General features: G+C 41.0%; 1 protein-coding gene and 1 long non-coding RNA gene across 6 annotated transcripts in view; one reads left to right on the top strand and one right to left on the bottom strand.

Moving 5' to 3' along the window:
* FMO4 (flavin containing dimethylaniline monoxygenase 4) overlaps nt 1-18253 on the bottom strand; it is a 28413-nt gene extending 10160 nt beyond the window's left edge. Inside the window, exons 1-5 of one of the 5 annotated variants that reach the window (XM_072830594.1) lie at nt 17937-18253; nt 15571-15676; nt 11997-12205; nt 11003-11165; nt 224-366 (exon numbers count right to left, since the gene is read on the bottom strand). In XM_072830594.1, coding sequence (XP_072686695.1) covers nt 224-366; nt 11003-11165; nt 11997-12205; nt 15571-15670 — 615 coding nt within the window. In that variant the 5' untranslated portion in view covers nt 15671-15676; nt 17937-18253. Of the gene's footprint in view, nt 1-223; nt 367-11002; nt 11166-11996; nt 12206-15534; nt 15677-17936 lie in introns of those variants that run through there. The other 4 variants (XM_072830592.1, XM_072830596.1, XM_072830593.1 and 1 more) reach the window with 4 other exon arrangements.
* Nucleotides 1-20801, top strand: part of LOC140635658 (uncharacterized) — a 155437-nt gene that overhangs the window by 91301 nt on the left and 43335 nt on the right. The gene's annotated exons all lie outside the window — the stretch shown is intronic.

Here is a 20801-nt window from a genome sequence, read left to right as displayed (position 1 = left end):
GTTTCTGAAACAGTACCTCTGAAAAATGCCTACTGGTCTGACATCCATACAGTTTCCTAAACCCCTCTTGGAGATGGTTCAATCTCATCACATGTGGATTTTTTTTCACTCATGCTGTGTCCACATGATTTAGCAATTGGCCTATGTGTTTTGTAATCTTGTGTACCTCTCTCCAGCCACCAGAAATGGTGATGGGGTGAGGGTGTGGATTCCCCTGGTGTACCTGAGCTGCCGTTCGACTGAGCTCCACTGCAACATCCCCTCCAGTGTTTCCAAGACCGATCACTAACACACGTTTGCCTTGAAAGCCTTCTGGGCTCCTATACTCCTGACTGTGCAGGATCTGGCCTGTAAAATTATGAATACCTGAGGGGAAGGAGGGATCAGAAAATCAGAAGTATCTAGAGTTATAATTCCCTAGGATGCAGGCATAGCATCTGTAGGAAAAGGGAACTTCCAGAAATATGTCAGCCTTTTTGCTCTTGCTGCTAATTGCAGGAAGTAGAAACAGCACATCATCTCCCTCTCCACTGGATTTTGTGAGCCCAGATACAGATTTAGTACAGCCTGCAGGAGATTTAGGAGTACAGAAGAACTTATGTTCCATATGAGTGCTCCCTTTTAAGGTAATTACTTGGGAGAAATGAAGCTCAATGCAGCTCATTGAGAAATGAAGCTCAATAACAAACATCTCATGCATGACCCCAAACATCTTAAGCAAGAAGTAGATTGTTGACGCATGTTATTTTACCCAACAGATACAGTCTATGGGAATATGGTCTTTGTATATAACATATTTACAAATTGAATTCTGGTTCAATGACCATTTTCCACAAAAGAAATTTTGTGGCAAGTTCTCCTGAACATAGTAATATTATTACTATTAATATTTAAAATACTATTAATAATTAATAGTAATTATTTTTTTGTGGTTTAGGCTTGCTATTTATACTTAATGCTTATTTTACTTTATTATATGCTTAATGCTTTACTATACTGTATGCTTATTTATACTCTATTCTTACATTATTTATATTTGTGTTACTGATTGATCTTTCAAGTTCCTAACACTCCACTAATAGAAGTATCCCCATTTATTTATTTATTTATTTATTTTTTAGTATCCCCATTTAAAAAATATTTTATTCATTTGAGAGAGAGAGAGAAGTGAGGAGAGAGAACACGAGTAGGGGGAAGGGCAGAAGGGAGAGGGAGAAGCAGGCTCCCTGCTCAGCAGGGAGCCCAATGTGGGGCTCCATCCCAGGACCTCGGGATCGTGACCTGAGCTGAAGGCAGATGCTTAACCGATTGAGCCACCCAAGTGCCCCTATAAGTATCACTATTATGGTATGTATATCTATGAGAAGGGCTCTCAAATATTTCTTCTCTTGATTTATTTTTGGTAACTATCTCCTTGGCATCTATAAAAGATGTAAATCATGGATTCATATAAGTGAAGACCAGTAGTAACAGAGTAAGTAGAGGTGTTTCCAGTGGCAGCTGTGGGAATTATGAGGTGGCAGAGGGAACAGGAGTGATGGGAACAGTGACCGTCAGACCCACAGATGGGTGAGATGACACTCTGACAAGGAATCTGAAAGGGAAGCTCTGCAGTTTAGAGGGTTTGACAATATCTCACTTCAATACTTCAAGTGCTTCTGAAATTTTAAAATAAAGAGATGAAACTAGGAGTGCCTGGGTGGCCTAGTTGGCTAAGCATCCAATTCTTGGTTTCAGCTCACATTGTGATCTCAGGGTCATGAGATTGAGCCCTGCATCAGGCTCCATACTCGGTGGGGAGTGTAAGACATTGTGTCCCTCCGCTCCTTCCCCCACTCTCTAAAATAAATAGAAATACATCTTAAGAAAAAAATGAAACCACCTCCCAGAATATATAATTCTTCTATCATGCAATGGTTGATCGATTCATTTACTCAATAACATTTATTGCATATGTAATATGTGTAACAATATTTTAATTGGAGTCTTTGCTTCCTGAGGACCCCAAAGCTGGAAACTGAATACAATGGTGGCCATATTCCAAGGGAGGTGTTAAACCCACTGTGCAGAATTTGCAAAGAATGTGTATGCAGACCGGTTTTAGGATCCCTAGCCCCTCACTCACTTTTGGGGATTGGAGTTGAAGTGGCCAGGAGTTGGAAATTGAAGACTTTCATGAAAGAACTTAAAGTGCTGTGACATTTTTATGTCCCCTGGATATGGAGGCAGGTTTGAGGGCTGCAAGGAGATCACTGTGAGATCTTGACCCTTGGGAGTCTCTGAAGTGTGGGCCCTAGTGTTTGACCCAAGCTTGACAGCCTGTGGCTGCAACTGCCAGCAAGGGGTACTGGCTGCCCTGGTAGCAAGTTTTTCATCTCCTGTTGACAGGATGAGATGCATATTTCATGTGCACCAGACAAAAGCCAGGTAGGAGAGAGCCTGGCTGATGCCAATTTAAAGGGACTTTGCACAAGATAGGCATCTGCCTAGGCTCTGAGACTTGAAAGACAGTCTGTGTGGAGATGACAGGGGGAGAACTAGGTACATTGCCAGCCTGAGGGGGCGTGGCCTATGCCCAGGGGTTGCACTGAGAGATCTCCCTTCATGGAGCACCTCTCTGAAGCAGAACCCATGAAAGCACCCCACAGAACATCAATCTTAGGCACCCCCAAGGCTAGAGAAAACTAGTATTTGATTGGTGCAGGTCAAGAAAGAGCTTTCCTGTCCACTATGTCTTCTGGTCCTTTCCCTGACTCCACTTCTGGAAAGGTCAGAGACTGAAGACTGCAGACTGCAGCTGGTGGGTGATGGATGCGGAGGAAAGAAAAACTGGGAGAGGAAGGGAGAAGCTGGGCCAGGGGGGAAACTTCACCATTACATGTAAGTTTTGACTACTGCACGGGGAAGGACATTTTAGTTATGCAAATGAGAATTTTTTGGTCATTTTAAAGTGATCAGAGGACTTTTCATTATCTGACGGTGAGCAGAAAAGCAGTAGGAATATCCCAAGATTGCAAGTAGGGGCAGAGGAAGAACAAAGCCCCACAGATCAGGTCTGCAGGGGCATTGCAAGAAAACAATGCAGTCGGTGGGGCATGTGGGTGGCTCAGTGGGTTAAGCCTCTGCCTCTTGGTTTTGGCTCAGGTCATGATGCTAGAGGTCCCTATTGGGCTCCGTTCTGGCCATGAAGCCTGCTTAAGATTCTCTCTCCTCCCTTTGCTCCTTGCCCCCACCCCCAGGTGTCTCTCTAAAATATATAAGTAAATCTTTTTTAAAAATGCAGTAGGTAAATAAATAACTGTACCTTACAGGATCTGGTCTTTCTTTAGCCCGAGATGCTGTTTTGAGTTTAGGGCCTGTGAGGATAAAAATTAGTTTCTACCTTCAGGGAGTTCATCCTCTAATGAGGAAGAGATAACTAGACAGCAGCTAACTAGCATTTATTCAGTCCCCTCCTTTTTTTAAGGATTTTATTTATTCATGAGAGATGCAGAGAGAGGCAGAGACATAGGCAGAGGGAGAAGCAGGCTCCCTGAGAGGAGTCTGATGTAGGACTTGATCCCAGGACTCTGGGATCACGACTTGAGCCAAAGGCAGATGTTCAACCACTGAGCCACCCAGCTGCCCCTATTCAGCCCTTCTTTTACAAGTCCAAGGCACTTGTCTAAGGACTTTATACATATTAATTAATTTAAACCTCACAACCCCAGAGGGTGGATAATTTTATTATTCAACTTTACTGAGAGTGAGGCACAGAGAGGATATGTAACTTGCCCATGGTCATACAGCACGTAGCAGAGTCTGGACAGGAACTCGATCCTCTGACTCTGGAGCTCAGCTGTCAAGCATGATACTACACTGCCTCCTAGATCAGGAGTTGTTAGGATGGTTCCAATGAGGCATCTGACCTGGATTGAGCCTGGAAGGCATGCAGGAGGAGGTGATTTTTTTTTTTTTTTAAGAATGACATTTGAAGGATAATTAAGAATTCAAGAAGGGGTGCAATGACGGTTCCAAGAAGGGGAATCAATACATGTGTTGGCTGCATTAGAGACTCGAGCTTTAAGCTATTTACTGAGGTTTCCCTGGAGAGAAGCTTCTGGAGGGCTCAACCTTGGTTCACAGATACTACCTAACACAATGCTTTGCAAATGATAGGTTCTCTGTAATTGCATATTTGAGCGGGGAGCCCTGCTCAAAAAATGTAGTATGCATAGTTAGTTTTGAGTCAATGATTATGTCGACAATGCAGTGCCAAAAAAGAAAAAAAAAAGGAATCTGGTAAATCATAACTACTAATTCATGAAAAAAAGAAAAGACAATTCATATACATAAAAATAAGGTGATGTGGATGAGCTTTCAACTGCCAAACAGTGGTGGCGACACCTTGTAGACAAACATCCTTTTCTATGCATTTGGTTTTTGATAGATAGGGTAGAAATGGCCCAGATATTACTATACAAAGAAGAGTTATGTTCCCAAGCAAAACATTCATGTTCAACATTAGTCTTAAAACTACTTGTGAAAGACACATGGTGATTAGTGAAAGGAGAAAAGGCTTCTTAAAAAGAGCAAATCTAAAAAAAAATTAAAAAAAAAAAAAAAAAAAAAGAGCAAATCTTAGCCAGATGTCAGAGGGGCTCTGATAGCATTTTAAGTCATTACCAAACAGCTGTGGCTCTCTTGCACACTGGCGTAAGTAAAGATTGACAGAAATTAATGTATTTATTCCCAACTGTTCAGATTTTGGCCAGGGCTTTGTCTTGCAATGCCTTGCCATTTCCTTGAGGAAATTGTATGGCTACTTGACGTTATTTTTTTGGACTGCTGTCATGTTTGAACTATTTACTTTACCACTGAAGGAGTTCAGGACCTGCTACACAAAATACGCCGCTTTGATATATTGATTGTTTTCAGGCGAAGGCACTTGAAAAACAGCAAAGGCAGGAAGAGGCTTTCTCTAAACTCTCCTCATCTGCCTCAAGGCAAGTCCTCCAAAAGGAACTCTATGGTCATAAATCTCCTTTCTGGCAGTTTCACTAACCAGGAAAGATTGACTCATATCACACGAGAGGATAGTAGAAGTCTAAGCCCAGACAAACATTGTCACAAATAGTCGTATCTCCCATCTTCTTTTCTAAGAGTTCATTCATCTTTCTAGAAAACTTTGCTTTCCCCCGGATTGCCTATATCCACTCCCCCTTTCCCTATTAGGATAGTATGTAAACTCTCAAATCTCATAGATTTCTTTGGTATTCATTGTTTTCCTATGATGTCCACATATTAGTATTAAAAATTAATAAATCTGTATACCTTTCTCTCTGTTAATCTGCCTACCAAACTGAGTAGGGTATAGGAAAAGTCTTTTCTCCCTTACAAAACAGAGGTGTGCATTTCAGCATACATATAGGCAGAGTTGGGGGGGGCTGTCTTTTTTTTGCGTGTGACAATTCACCCATAGTTTTATTTCAGAAAATAGGCAACGTTGGCTGGGACACATGTATGTACATCCTCCCTTCTTCCAAACCAGAGCAATAAGAGACTTTAATATTGTTTAAATATTAACTTCTAAATTCAGGCAGATGGGACTTCAAGTTAATGTTCATCTGAATGGAATGGGGTTGTTTTAGAAAGATATTATAATCTTTGCCCTTAAAATAAATTGAGGGCAGGGAAACGTTAATAAAGCCAGAAGACTTTGGCCATTGCTGTTCTAATAACACAGCGATTGCATGGATTTTTCTCACAATAACCCTTTGAAGTCTATACTATTTTCACTTATATTTTACATATGTAGAAACGGATTTGCTGGGATAATGTGATTTTTGTGACATCACACTTGTCAATGAGTAGAGAGCTGGGAATTTGTTTTTATTTTATTTTTTAAACTAGATTCCACTACAGTGGGGGGCTTGAACTCATGACCCCAAGATCAAGGGTCACACACTCCACCCACTGAGTCAGCCAGGTACCTTGAGGGCTGGGAATTTATTTATTTATTTATTATTTATGATTTTATTTATTCATGAGAGACAGAGAGAGAGAGAGAGAGAGAGGCAGAGACTTAGGCAGAGGGAGGAGAGGCAGGCTCCACGCAGGGAGCCGATCCCGGGACTCCAGGATCACGCCCTGGGCTGAAGGCAGAAGCTCAACCGCTGAGCCGCTGAGCCCCCCCAGGCGTCCTGAGAGACACAGGAGAAGCAGGCTCCATGCACCGGGAGCCCGATGTGGGATTCAATCCCGGGTCTCCAGAATCGCGCCCTGGGCCAAAGGCAGGCGCCAAACCGCTGCGCCACCCAGAGATCCCGAGGGCTGGGGGTTTAAATGCAAGTACTCTGACGCAAGATCCTGGACTTTTAATGTCCATGTTTTGCTCCATTACCCTCTGCTGTCTCTCTTCCAGTATCATTCTGTCATCACGTTGTGCACGATAAATTGTGTTGTTACTCAAAGAATGAATTCACAGTACAGCTTAGCAGGAAGTTATGTTTTACAAAAAATTGTAATGGACAGTGCTCCGCCAGGTGCTTTCATAGGCATTCTCTCAGGTCAGGTTTGTAGTAATCCTCCTGGCCGTGGGTTAGTCATCCTTGTCTTACAGGTGAATCCATTAGTGCATAGAAAGGTTAAGCGATTTGTTTAAGGTCATATAATTAATTAATAAGTGCTAGAAACAGGATTTAAATTCTGGTCTTATGACTCCAATTTGTGCTACATTTCAAGCTTTCTCCCTGAAATGACTTAAGCGATTGAGTTGGCCCTGGAAATAACAAATAACCATCTTTAATTTGGTACCAGTAATTTTTTTTTCCATTTCTTTTCCCACAAACGATGGGCATAATTCTTTCATACCAACACCCCTAGCTAAATTCCAGAGCACTCTGCTCTAGGTCCTGTGCTAGGCACTCCTGGGCTAGCAGCTGATTTCATCCAAAAGTAACCCTAAGAAGAAGGTGCTATGAGTACTTCATTTTACAGGTGGAGAAATAGGGACTTAGGACACAGGATTTGCCCAGGTGTCAATAGGAATCACATGGGCACAAGTTGACTCTTGTCCCATGGTAACCAAAGGGTTAGGCTGCCTCTACTTGGACTATGGAAATGACTCTTAGGCTTTAGTTTTCATGAGGATCACGTTGATGGGGGAGTTTGTTAAATATTTGGATTCCAAGGTTCCACTTTTGGAGGTTTTTATTCCATAAATGCCACAGTAACTTGCTTTTAAAATAAACATCTCGGGTTTTGGTGGTGGTTGGGAACCCTGCACTCGGGTCATAGCCTACATCTATCATTACACTAGTTCTTTTCTTTCAGACTGTTTTCATAAAAGGCTGTTGGGCACCTGATTTCATTCAACAGGCACATATTAAACGTATGCTAACATCATGGTAAATTACTTCAAGATTCAGCTTTCATCTTTACCATATTTTCCTTTTCATATCTTACATCCGTGTATGGGGATGGGGACAGGGAGTGATTTGAGGACTACTGAGCACTTCTCAAATGCTATCTCCTTGCTTTGGGGAAGTCTAATTAATGCCTTATAATAAATGCATCTTTGATGCCAAAGAGGTTCAACATTCAGGGGAGAGCATTCTTCAGACAACTGGGCAATTTAGCACAGAAACATCAAAATCTTAATTATTATTTTTCACAGAAGACTTTCTGAAGTGTATTATATATTTTATGTCCTAAAAGTAGAACAGACTGATAATTCCAGGTCATTCTTATAACCTTCAATTATTGCATTGTCCTCTTATACAGTGAGAGCCTTGGGGTCTGCTGTGGGGCATGGGACTTAGTTTGCCAAGTCACTAAATATTTCTGGAGCACTTTACTGCTGTGATTTATTCTTCTTATACTTATTGCCCTAATGTCATGTGCTAGGAAATGCAGAGCAACTACCTGAGGGGAAGGAAGACCATGCGCCTGAATTACATTTACAATGCTCACCAAGCATAAAGACATTAGTAGCTGATCAAACATAATTAGGCATTCACAGCACTAACCTATAACTAATGGTCACAACTGATATGTGGTTAGAGAGTCACTCTTACACAGCTTCTGTGTGTGGAAGAGCAATGCAGAGCTTAGGTCTGTGTGACCCGTCCTGGGGTTCCCACCTGGAACACAGGAGGAGCTGGCACTCTGAGGCCGAATGGCTGCTAGAGCAGGAGTTATTATGGAACTAAGGAGGATGAATATTTCCTTGTCTGAGGGGAATCACAGATCTTTTAGGAAGCAGGTTCTTCTGAACAATTCTCAGAACGTTTATAATAGTTCACAGGAGGTCATGAGTCACAGCAATAGCAGCTAATGTTGACAGAGTGCTCACCATGTGCTCTGTCCTATCCTGAGTATTTTAATGTAATTCTCATGACCGCTCTATGAAATGGAGTCATTGAGTTAAGTCTACCCAAGAGTGGGACACTTGGGTGGCTCAGTGGTTGAGCGTCTGCCTTCAGCTCAGGTCGTGATCCTAGGGTTCTGGTTTCAAATCCTGCCTCAGGCTCCCGGCCTGGAGCCTGCTTCTCCCTCTGCCTGTGTCCCTGCCCCTCCCCCTCTGTCTCTCATGATTAAATTAATAAAATCTTAAACAAAAATTTACCCAAGATTATGCAACTAGTTCTGGGATGTGGTCCAGGCTGCCTGATGTTAGAACTTTGTTCATAACCATTATGCTAAATGCCACTTATCATCGAGGGCCATCACCCCAAGGGAACTGTAGCAGTCAGGACCCCTTGGAAACCTTACACCATATCCACTCACCAAGATTCCTCATCCTGGGAACATAGAGGAAATTGGGATATCCATTCTGGTGTCCACCTGTAACAAATCCTTCTAAAGTCTGGTCATAAACTAAGACCTCCTCAGGAGGAGTCTGAAATCTGTATGTGTGGATTTCTTCCTTCTCCCTAATCTGGATTTTGGGGCAAAAGAGAAGGGCACACCAATATTTCTAATGTAATCATTTCTTCCCTAGAGGTCATAAAGGTATATAGAAATGTTTGCTTTTGAAATGATCCCAAACTACCTTGTGATTTTTTTTAAAGGTTTTACTTATTTATTCATGAAAGGTACAGAGAGAGAGAGGCAGAGACATAGGCAGAGGTTGAAGCAGGCTCCCTGTGGGGAGCCTGATGCAGGACTCAATCCCAGAACCCCGGGATCATGCCCAGAGCTAAAGGCAGATGCTCAACCACTGAGCCACCCAGGCGCCCCTATCTTGCAATTCTATTTTATGTTTGCCCAGTCTCTTTCTTTGGAACCAACTGTTCCAGATTCCACTTTATCCTGCCAAAAGGATCCTCATTTCTCAGTTCTTGACTGATCTTTTGCAGTAGCATCTCTGAGTCAAAGCCTAAGTGGAACTGAGGGTAAGCCAGCCAAAACCTGGTAAGACACTACATTCCAAAAACATCAATCTTTTGACACTTCTAACACATTTCCCCATAGAAATATTGTTATAAGAGGTGGTTCTATATTTCGTTAGTACTGTCCCACTGTGTATTTGACCACCAGACTAGTTGCAAGTCTGAAGCCCAACCACCATTGACACCATTGCTTCTTTGCAAAATTATGCATCAAAGTCTCACTTGATTCCCAAAACATTTTAAAAAATAGGATATTTTATTAATTTGAGATTACATTTATAAGATTTATATTTAATTTTTTTATTGGCCCAGGTTTACAAGCTTTATTCTTCACACTCTTCTTAAAAGTTCTTTCAATTCCTTAATGAAGTTTCAAAACTTCACTTACTCAACTGCCTTTAAAGCCACTTATAAGTGACAGAAGAAGAGTAGCTGTACGGCATATTAATAATCGTCATTTGATCCCAAAAGATGGAGATGTGCTAATCATGAGTATAGCTGCCCCTTCTACAACAAGAGGTTTGAACTATATGGGTCCACTTATACATGGATTTTTCTCAGTAAATACCATACAGTACTGTAAATGTATTTTCTCTTCCTTATGGTTTTCTTAGTAACATTTTCTTTTCTCTAGCTTACTTTATTGTAAGAATATGGCATATAATACATATAACATACAAAATATGTGTTAAACAACGACTTATATTATCAATAAGGCTTCCAGCCAACAGAAAGCTATTAATTTTTTTTTTGGGGGGGGAGTCAAAAGTTATATGGCGATTTTTGACTATGTAGGGGATCAGCGCCCCTAACCCCTGAGATGTTCAAAGGCCAACCGTACATTTTAAAAAATGTGCTGTTGGAGTCAAAAGCATTTCCAAAAGGAATTTCTAAACTCCCTTTGTGGTTATAGCCTTAGTATAATGAGATATATGGATTATTATTGTGGTGACTGTTTTGAAGTATAAAAATATTTCTTTGGATGTATAATTGCTGCTCTATTCCTTAAAAACAAATCTGTCACGTTTCTTTAGACTCTCACTTCCTTTAAGTTATTGAATTACAGACCACTCCTGATTCAAATGACCTGTAATTCAACGACAAAATTCAAAAGCTTGTGTTTTTTTTTAATGACACGTAAGCCTTATGTGATCATTGAACTTGAATCAGACAGGCATGAAAAAGCTTCAATAACAGCAGCATTTATATTAGTAAGAAGACCTGACACCTACCTAGTGATTTATAACTTTCTTTAAAAAAAAATATTTATTTAATTGACAGAGAGAGAGAGAGAGAGCAAGACAGAGCAAGTGCCCAAAAAGAGGGACTGGCAGGCGGAGGGAGAAGGAGAGAAGCAAACCCCCTGCTGAACAGGGAGCCCTATGTGGGGCTTGATCCCAGGATCCTGTGACCATGACGTCAGCCAAAGGCAGATGCTTAACCAGCTGAGCCGCCTAGGCACCCCCCCACCCACTTTATACCTTTCAAAGTTATTTTGTACATATTATTTCTGAGGGTGAACATGGAGTTGTCTATAATCATTAGTAATTATTTCCAATTACAAATGAATGGCTTTCTTGTAGAAGAACTCAGAAAAGTAGACATAATCTCAGGTAGAAATGACTCACCAGGAAAGGACTCCAAAGGCAAATGGGGATTCAGGAAATGTCCAGTGCAAACCATGACAGCATCAAAGACGGCACGCTCCTGTTTCCCCTCTGTCTCTGTGACCACATCCCACTGGCCAGTTTCAGAGAAGTCTGGTCGCTTCGTTACACTGCACACCGTGGTCTGAAATAGGCAGAAAAACACTCACTTTCTATCAATCACCTTGAGACTTCATGTAACAGCTGGTTGGTAACCATGTTTGTTATTTCATATGGGGCAAATCAGTCTCAGGTTAAAGGGTCTGTCAATATTGGTTTATCTCCTCCCTAAAGAAAATAAGTAACTGGTACAAAGACTTAAAAGTGGTTATATAGAGTAGGACCCAAAATATCTGCAAGCCTTCACTGGAAGAAAGAAACATTCGGTCTTTATTCCCAGTGAGAAGTGGTGAATTATAATACTGAATGCATTGGGAAAATGCAGGAAGGGAGTTTTGGCTCATTATAATTTCTGTGATTCAGATTCCTAGCCATTTCTTTCCCGCAGGTTTCATGAACAAAATTCATTTTTCCTTTCCTCTCAAAAAAAAAAAAAAATTCTAAATTTCTTCCTGAATAAGAATTTGGATTCAGAAGAGGAATCAGGAAAGCCTATTTTTTTAAAAAAGATTTTATTTATTTATTCATGAGAACAGGAAGAGAGGCAGAGACGTAGGCAGAGGGAAAAGCAGGCTCCCTACAGGGAGCCCCATGTGGGACTCGATCCCAGGACCCAGGATCACAACCTGAGTAAAAGGCAGGTGCTCAACGATTGAGCCACCCAGGTGCACCAGGAAAGTCTAATTTAATGATTTATTTGAATAAACCATGAGAGATGGAAGAAGTGAAGAATCTTTATTACCTACTTTATTTATATAGAGATAAAATTAGGAATAAATTTACTTAGGATCCCCTTTCCATTAGATTGGATGGGCAGACCCCATTCATTAACCTTCCATAACCCAAGTTATCTTACCCTAAATCGAATGTATTTCAGAAGGTCAAAGTGCTCAGCAAATTCTTGCAGATAGTACCAAAATTTTCCTTGGTTCATGAAATTGGGATAATCTTCTTGGAAGGGGAAGTCACTATAGCATGACATTTCTTTGCAGACATTTGTCACTAATGACTTGTAGACCCTGGTCATCCCATCTTTAGACGTCTCCTGTGGTGAAACATAGTTTGCTTGATGGGGTGGGGAGGCAGGAAGAAAAGAGATCATTAGCAGTCAGTGTTCCACTTCTAATTCCAAAGAGTTCCATGAAAATGTAGTATTGGATCTACAGTTATCAGAAATCATTGGCGGGATTAGAATGATTAAACACCATATCTTTCTCACACTACAAAGAAGTTAATGCAATTTAGCAGGACTCTCTAAGACTAACATTGCCATTCAGTGATTCCATGGACATGAGGCCTATGGTCTAACTCGTTTATTTTTCTCTTCTTTCTTTGCCGTCCTCAATCCCTCCACTCATGAAGATCTCTTTCTCTTGTCTTTGTTCACAGAAGTCCTCACTGATTTTTGTGTTTATTGTCTAGGTATATTTCCTTTTTCTCTTTCTTTGTTTTAGATTTATTTATTTATTTTAGAGAGAAAGCATGCACGCAAGCGAGGGGAGGTGCATTAGGAGTGGGAGGGAGAGTATTTCAAGCAGACTCTGAGCTGACCATGGAACCCAATGCAAGGCTTGGTCCCATGACCCTGAGATCAGGACCTGAGCTGAAATGAAGAGTTGGATGCTTAAACGACTGAGCCACCCAGGTGCCCTACTACTATATTTTCAATCACTTTCTCTTTATTGGCTCCTTCCCATCAGGAATTAAAATATTGAAGATAATTTTAAAAGCCAAACAAAACTCCCTTTCAACCCATATCCCTTCTAGCCTTGTCTTTCTCTGTCCTAGTTCAACTGTATGAAAAATCACATACTGGTAGCCTCTGTTTTCTCACTGGACTCCTAACTCACTGTTGTCTCAATGTTGCACACTAAAAACATAGCAAAGAAACAAGAACATGCATATTAAAGGCACCAATAAACTCTGGTGGCCAAAGCTAATTTCTACTTCTTTTTTAAAAAAGTGTCTTTCTTAGCTGTTCTTAGTTGTCGCCTTCCCTGAGGCAGCTGCTGTGCTTTCTCAGTGTCCTGCTTTTCTAACATAGAACCATTCACACTGCAGTGTAATGTCTTTACAGTCTTTATCACCAGACTGTAAGGAGGGCAGGGTCCCTGTCCATCTTGTCCCCTCCTGGTAGAGGGACATTATACATACTGGTACTTGTCAAATAAGGAAAAATTAATACTATTACTGCATTAAAAATTATTTATTCATGAGAGACACACACACAGAGAGAGAGAGAGAGAGAGAGAGAGAGAGCCAGAGACATAAGCAGAGACATAGGCAGAGGGAGAAGCAGGCTCCATGCAGGGAGTCTGATGTGAGACTCGATCCCAGGATCACGCCCTGAACCAAACAAAGGCAGATGCTCAACTGCTGAGCCAGCCAGGTGTCCCTATCACTGCATTTTCGAGAAATAAATAGTATATAGATGTTGAGAGAAACTACATCAACATTTATTATTATTATCATTCTGAATATAGTTGACACACAGTGTCACATTAGTTTCAGATGTACAACATACATAAAAATTTTAATAGTGGGGACCCACGGATATTGATATTATATTTAATTTGTATTTTTCCTTTTGTTTAGTGCAATTATTATTTTCTTTTTTATTATATTTTAAAGATTTATTCATTTATTTTAGAGAGAGAGTGAACTTGTGTGAATGAGGAAAGGGACAGCGAGAGAATCTTTTTTTTTTTTTAAGATTTTATTTATTTATTCACGAGGGACACACAGAGAGAGAGAGAGGCAGAGGGAGAAGCAGGCTTCATGCAGGGAGCTCGATGTGGGACTCGATTCCCCAACTCCAGGATTACGCCCTGGGGAAGGCAGGCGCTAAACCGTTGAGCCATCCAGGTGTCCCAGAGTGAAGGAATCTATAAGCAGATTCCTCAATGAACCTGGAGCCTGATGCAGGGCTCCATCTCATGGCCCATGGGATCACAACCTGAACTGAAACCAAGAGTTCATTGCTCAACTGATTGAGCCAGCTGGGTGCCTCCCTTTATACTTTTTAGAGAGAGAGAGAGAGAGAGAGAGAGGGAGGGAGAACGTGTGTCTCCATGAGCGTTTGCACTTGCTGACACCAGTGGGAGGGCAAAGGGAGAGGAAGAGAAAGAATCTTAAGCAGGCTCCATCCCTACATTGGGCTTGTTTCATGATGCTAAGATCATGATCTGAGCTGAAATTGAGAGTCAGATGCTTAACCAACTGAGCCACCCAAGCATCCTATTTTCTTTCTTTTTTTAACTCAATATTATTTTCTAAAATTTATCTATATTACTTTAGCATGGGAGAAGAAAACCAAATCAACTGTGGGGCCAAATAGCAGAAGGTACACAAACCAGACCCAATGTTTTCTTTCCACATTGACATTTGGTGGCTGAATCAGGTTTACAGTACAACAGAAGAAACTACCCCCCACCCCCATACTATAATCCTAATCCTATAATACTATAATCCCAGGGCTGTGATCATATCTGCTTACATACATTTGCTTATTCTGTTTTCTTCACCATCTATCAAAGACTGGCAAATGCCACTTTCTCCGTGAAGGCTTCCCTCATTCATACCAGTTTGAAGTACTCTTCTAGCATGAACTCCACTGAATGTTGCTTTTCTCTTACCCCTGACGCATCCAGTACTTAGACTTCCTACCTTCTGATACTTTACACCCCACCACTGGGACAGATCCCTAGGTCCCTGCTGGACATCCTGCTATTCCCAGTTACCAGGACCAATCCTAGCCAGCAGGTGGTATTTAGCCACTCCCAGTCCTTACTTCTGTTGCTTAAGTCACTCTAGAGCTGGCCTAGCTCCAAGAATAACCTCCCAGGAGGTACACTGCACTCCTTCAAAGGATTGTTCAGTGCCTTGGTTCTTTTTATTCTGATAATGTGAGGGTTATCCAACCCCCCACCTGACCTTTCAGGGTCTGGTTTCTTGCCTCACTCCTGCCAATTCTCCTCTCAAAGACTTGAATAATGCCTGGGGGCTGGAGCTCTGCTCCTAATGCCAACTTCCATCTTTCCAAAAGTGTCATCTGCTTCATACTCACCAGTGCCATTTGGCTTAACCTATGTGACATTGTTAGTCTCCTAATGTCCGTGGTCTAGAAATAATTGTAACTTCCAATACTGTGTTTGTGTATCAGACTTATCTCTTCCTTTCCTCCCCTTTCCCACTGTCCCTGCCCTGCCTACTCTCCAGGTTTATCACCTGTCATACTGCATCCTGCACAGTGTTAGCACTGTACACAAGCCTGTGTTGTTGAAGTGAGCTGCTTTTTTATGTGATCAACAAGGTAGGCTGAAGCCACCATGCCTGAGCAGGGACAAAGCAGACAGCCAGATTACGATGGATAGAAATGGGAAGTAACAAGTTACCCACAGTAAACTTCCATAGTCCCCCAATGTCGTTACTTCTTTCAAAGCAGGTGGGCTCCAGGTCCTCGTCCAAGCAGCACTTGATGGAGGACAGGCCACTCACACCAGCTCCAATCACAGCAACTCGCCTGGCCATGGCACTCTGTTAGAGAGGAAGGTTGGGCTAAGCTTCTTTATATGACAAGACTAGAAGGAACCTTCTGTTATAGGACTTAACTTTTAGAGTGGTATAAACACCCTCTTTTAGCTGAGGCAGATTCACATTTTGGTTAAAAATGAGGGCTCTGAAATCAGACTGTTTTGGTTGAAGTCTTACCATCACTTATTAGTAGTGTGACCTCAGGCTAGCTGCTTATCATCTCTGGGCCTTGGTTTTCATTTTAGTACAATGGGAATGGAAATAATAATAATATCTCTTAAATATTTGTTACAAAATTAAATGATTGATATGTTGGAAGGATTATAGAAGTGTGTCTCCTACATAGTAAGTGCTCACTTGAATTTAGTTCTACTATAGTCAGGCCCTTGATCCCCTTGAGATTTTGTTTACTTTAAAATGTTTTATTTTTTTTTTTTATTATTATTTTTTAAGTAGGCTTCGTGCCCAACGTGGGGCTTGAACTCATGATCCTGAGATTAAGAGTCACATGCTCTACTGACTGAGCAAGCTAGGTGCCCCTTGGGACTTTAGATACCCTAGGAATAAAAGAGCCCTTTGCTGCCACCTAGTGCCTCTGGACCCTAAGAACCGCAGCTAGCAAAAATGTTAGTTCCTATTCAAAGCCTCTAGAGTCTTCAAGAATAGCTGGTCATGGGTCATCTCCTGCCATGCAACAAAGATATTACATGAATTAAGGGCGGTTCTTAATCTTGCATCGAGGCAAGATAGACTGACCATAATATAGAACAAAGTCCCCAAGGAATGTTCCATAGAACATTCTAGATGAGATCTTAGGGAAATGGGGATGTATTTGTCCGTAGAGCCTGGAAGAAGTACGTGTCACAGGGATTCATAACCAGTTTTTCTTGATATTACAATTTGGATTTCTGCAAACATCAACATAGCTATTGTATTGACAGATGTGTTAACTACTCAATTCTAGCAAATCAGCTATGTTGAAGAATTGTTTGAGTTTTAGATGAAGTGACATTACTTATACAAAAGTGCCCAGCACCAAATATTTCTCGGTGTTCATTCCCTACCTCCCTAATTTTCTCTTCTCTTTTCCTCCCTTTCCCCTAGAAAAGACAGCTCAAGCAAAAACAGACTGGGAATTCATGCCTCTTAAAATCACACAACATTTCCACATTATAAATTTCTGAGCCAGGGCAGCCATTTAAAAAATATGCTTCGAATCACTGAGGAAAGTCAGTGAGCAAATTGGAAATGGGAAGACCTGGGTTCTAGTTCTACCTCTGCTTCTAACCAGCTGTATAAATTTAAACAAAATTCTTCATTTCCCTGTGAGATTGTTCCCACATTTGTAAGCAGAGGTTTCTAATAGTTTTCTCTTTTCCCCTTCCAGCCCAAGAGAAATGTTTTTATGTCCAAATGGCAAGTATTTGATACCAAAATAGGTGTGAATTGAAAGGTAGGAGAGAGAGTGCAGACTTGAAGGGCTGGGAGGTGGGGACACAAAGTGCATGTAAGCTCTTTATAAACTAGAAAGGGTGCTAGGCCCTCTGTAGACCAAACGTTGCTTATAATAAGTTCCTTGGTAGAGATGAGCTGAACCACTGAATTGGGACTTTTGAACGACATGACAACCCCATCCCATATCTGGCAGACCAGAAAAGGTAGGAACTGTTTTTGAGACATGGAGAGACTTGGGTGATTTCTGAATCATGCGACTGCTCAAAATTTATTTGAGTATGGAATCTCATCTGTTTATATATTTTTTAAGGTTAATTATTTAAAAATTTCTTTATTGGAGTTCAATTTGCCAACATATATCATCTGTGTATATTTCTTATCATCACCCACCAATGCTCTTACTTTGTTAGAGTCTTTCCTATACCCTGCGGAGTGTTTTCTGTTTCCCAGTGCCTGGAGCTACTATCTCCCCCATAAGATGAAATCAGGGGTGAGAAGAGAATTACAGAAAGTGCCACGATTCTATTCTTCTTAACTGCCACCTCGCTTTCAGATGGTTTCTCCCTACAACATAACTTGGTTTCCTTGCAATGCTCTTTTGCTTTCTGACTTTGTCCTCAACTGTTATCTTAACCCTAATCAAGAGGCTCCGGAAGAAGAGATTCACAGTCATTCTTAAGGAATGGGTTCATCAAGAAGAATATTCATCCTCTGCAAAAGCAGTTTCTGGAAACATTTCCCCATTAAAAAAAAAAAAAAAAAAAAAAAAAAAAGACAACAGCAAAGAAGAGTCATCCAGGACACTTACCTCGTTGGCACAGAGAAGATACTCTGACAAATGATTTCGCAAAGCAAATAGACAGTGTTTGCCTCAAAAAAAAAAACAATTTTTTTTTTTTTTTTTTTTTTTCCGAAACTCAAACTTTGTTCTAAGAGGAAAACAAGGGAAAGCTGACTTTGATCAAGTGGCCTCAGCGTGAGACACAGCCGTTCGCCTGCCCCATCCCGGTGACAGCAGAGAGCGTCCCACTCGCTGGGCGTAAAAAGTTGTGCTGCACAGGAGCTGGAAACTTCCGTGATCTCAGGGGAGGGCTAAGTGACGAATTAGAATACGGGCTGTGGATTCGAAGCGCATCAACGACTTCTGCCCCTTTCCCCTCCCTCCTCGACGTCACAGTCCAGGCACAGCCTGAAACTTCGCGGAAGGCTTAAGCGGCTGCCCTTCTCGCGGCGGCCTGCAGAGGGCGCCAAAGCCGCCGCGGCGTCGCAGCCCGTCCCGAAACGGGCGTTCTGCAGGCCAAACTCTCGCATCAGGAGTCTCATTTTATTTTGTTTTATTTTTTATTTATTTATTTTTAAATTTTTATTTATTTATGATAGTCACACACACACACACACACACACAGAGAGAGAGAGAGAGGCAGAGACACAGGCAGAGGGAGAAGCAGGCTCCATGCACCGGGAGCCCGACGTGGGATTCGATCCCGGGTCTCCAGGATCGCGCCCTGGGCCAAAGGCAGGCGCCAAACAGCTGCGCCACCCAGGGATCCCCTTCTTTTCTTTTCTTTTCTTTTCTTTTCTTTTCTTTTCTTTTCTTTTCTTTTCTTTTCTTTTTTCTTTTCTTTTCTTTTCCTTTTTTCTTTTCTTTTTTTCTTTTCTTTTCTTTTTGTTGTTTTCGCTATTAGGTTGCAGAAGTCTTACTTTGGATATTAACTCCTTGTTGGGTGTATGGTTTGCAAATATTTTTCTCATTCTGTAGGTTGTCTTTTCATTCTGTTGATTGCTTTCTTTGCTGTGAAGAAGGGTTTTAGTTTGATGAAGTCCCACATGTCTGTTTTTGTTTTTGTTGTCTGTGCCTTTGGTGTTATATCCAAGATATCATTGCCAAGACCATTGTCAAGAGGATTTTTTCCTATGTTATCTTTTAGGAGTTTTATACTTTTGGTCTCATGTTTAAGTCTTTAATCCATTTTAAGTTGATGTGTGTGTGTGTGTGTGTGTGTGTGGTGTGAGATAAGGGTCTGATTTCATTCCTGTGCAAATGGATATTCAATTTTCCCAGCATCATTTGTCAAAGAGACTATCTTTTCCTCGTTGTGTGGTTTTGGCAGCCTTGTTGAAGATTAATTTCTGGGCTCACAACTCTGTTCTGTTGGTCTATATCTGTCTTGATGCCGGCACTATCTTGTTTTAATCACTGTAGTTTTGTTCTAACAGGGTTTTTTTTTTTTTTTTTTAATCTTTAGGGTTTTCTCTATGTAAGATCATGTGATTTGCAAACAGATTAATTTACTTCTTACTTTTAGTAAGAAGAGTTTTAGTCATGAAAGTGTATTGATTTTGTCAAATGGTTTTTCTGCATCTATTGAGATGATTACATGACTTTTATCCTTCATTTCATTAATGTGGCATATCATGTTAATTGATTTGCATATTTTGAACCACACACCACTCTTTATAGTTATAGTTTCCTAATTAAACAGACCATCAAAATTTACAAATTGCACTTAGCTGTGAGGTCTTTTTGGTTTGCCCTATTCTATAACAGTCTTCTAGGCTCCAAGAGCCCAATTTAAGATGGGTCAGTATTATCTAGTTTGCTATTGCTGGAACTGTTCTTCTGAAACAGTCTTTTAATTAGTTTCCTTACTTTCATTTGTTCCCCTATCATTTATTCTCCAGAATTATCTTTTAAAATCATGAATCAGATCATGCTGCTCTGATATATAGAAGCATTTGCTGAAGAGAATGTGTGGTCAGGAAGTGTTTTTAAAAAAACAGGAATATTATGCCATATTCATATATTGTGGAGAATTGCCCAGGAAAGAGGGAAAGAACAACTTGGAAGAGAAATTGAACAAATTATAGGAGAGATGTTCTTGGGTAAGTGTGAAAGGACGGAATCAGGACATTGGCAGGAATTGCCCTTCAGAGCATAGGTAGTCACCCTTAGTAACAGGAAAGAGTATATGGGCACACCTGCAGGTGGCTTGGGAAGTGTGGTGAGGGGAACCTGATGATGCTCTCTGCTAATTGTCACTATTTTCTCATCTGAGAGTGAGCTAAGAAGGAAGTGGTGGAGGATGTGGTGAGAGGAGATGGTATAAAATAGTCATCTTAGGAGATCAGATTGGGGAGGGAAGAAATTAGAACAACCTAAGAGGGTTTGGAGGCAGTAGTGTCGGCATGAATCAGAGAGTGATCAGTTGGGCGGCTGAGCGGCTGAATGCTTTTCCTCTGCTTAAGGTCAAGTGCTCAGGTGGAGGTTTGAAGTATGTAGTGAGTTGAATTTTGACCAGAGTTGGAGTCCTGCCATACGACTATGTGAACGATAGGGGGCAGTGAGTTGCATGCACATGCAAGTATGATATTACCGAATCACGAAGTCTAGATTTTTTTTTCAACATAGTGATTTGATGATTACATACATTGCAAAATGCTCACCATAGGCATAGTTATACAAAGTTATTATGATATTATTGACTGTATTCCCCATCCCGTACTTTTTTTTATCCTCATGACCTACTTATTTTATAACTGGAAGTTTGTAGCTCTTAATTCCTTTCTCCTATTTTGCCTATCCTCCCACCTCTCTGCCCTGTATTTATGAGTCTGTTTCTGGATTTTGTTTTGTTTCTTTGATGTTGTTTTGTCTTGTTTATTTGTTATTTAG

This window comes from Canis lupus, chromosome 6 (genome assembly GCF_048164855.1).
Source record: "Canis lupus baileyi chromosome 6, mCanLup2.hap1, whole genome shotgun sequence".
NCBI lineage: Eukaryota > Metazoa > Chordata > Mammalia > Carnivora > Canidae > Canis > Canis lupus.
Note: the sequence above shows the minus strand (reverse complement) of the source record. Positions and strands in the feature narration are given on the sequence as shown.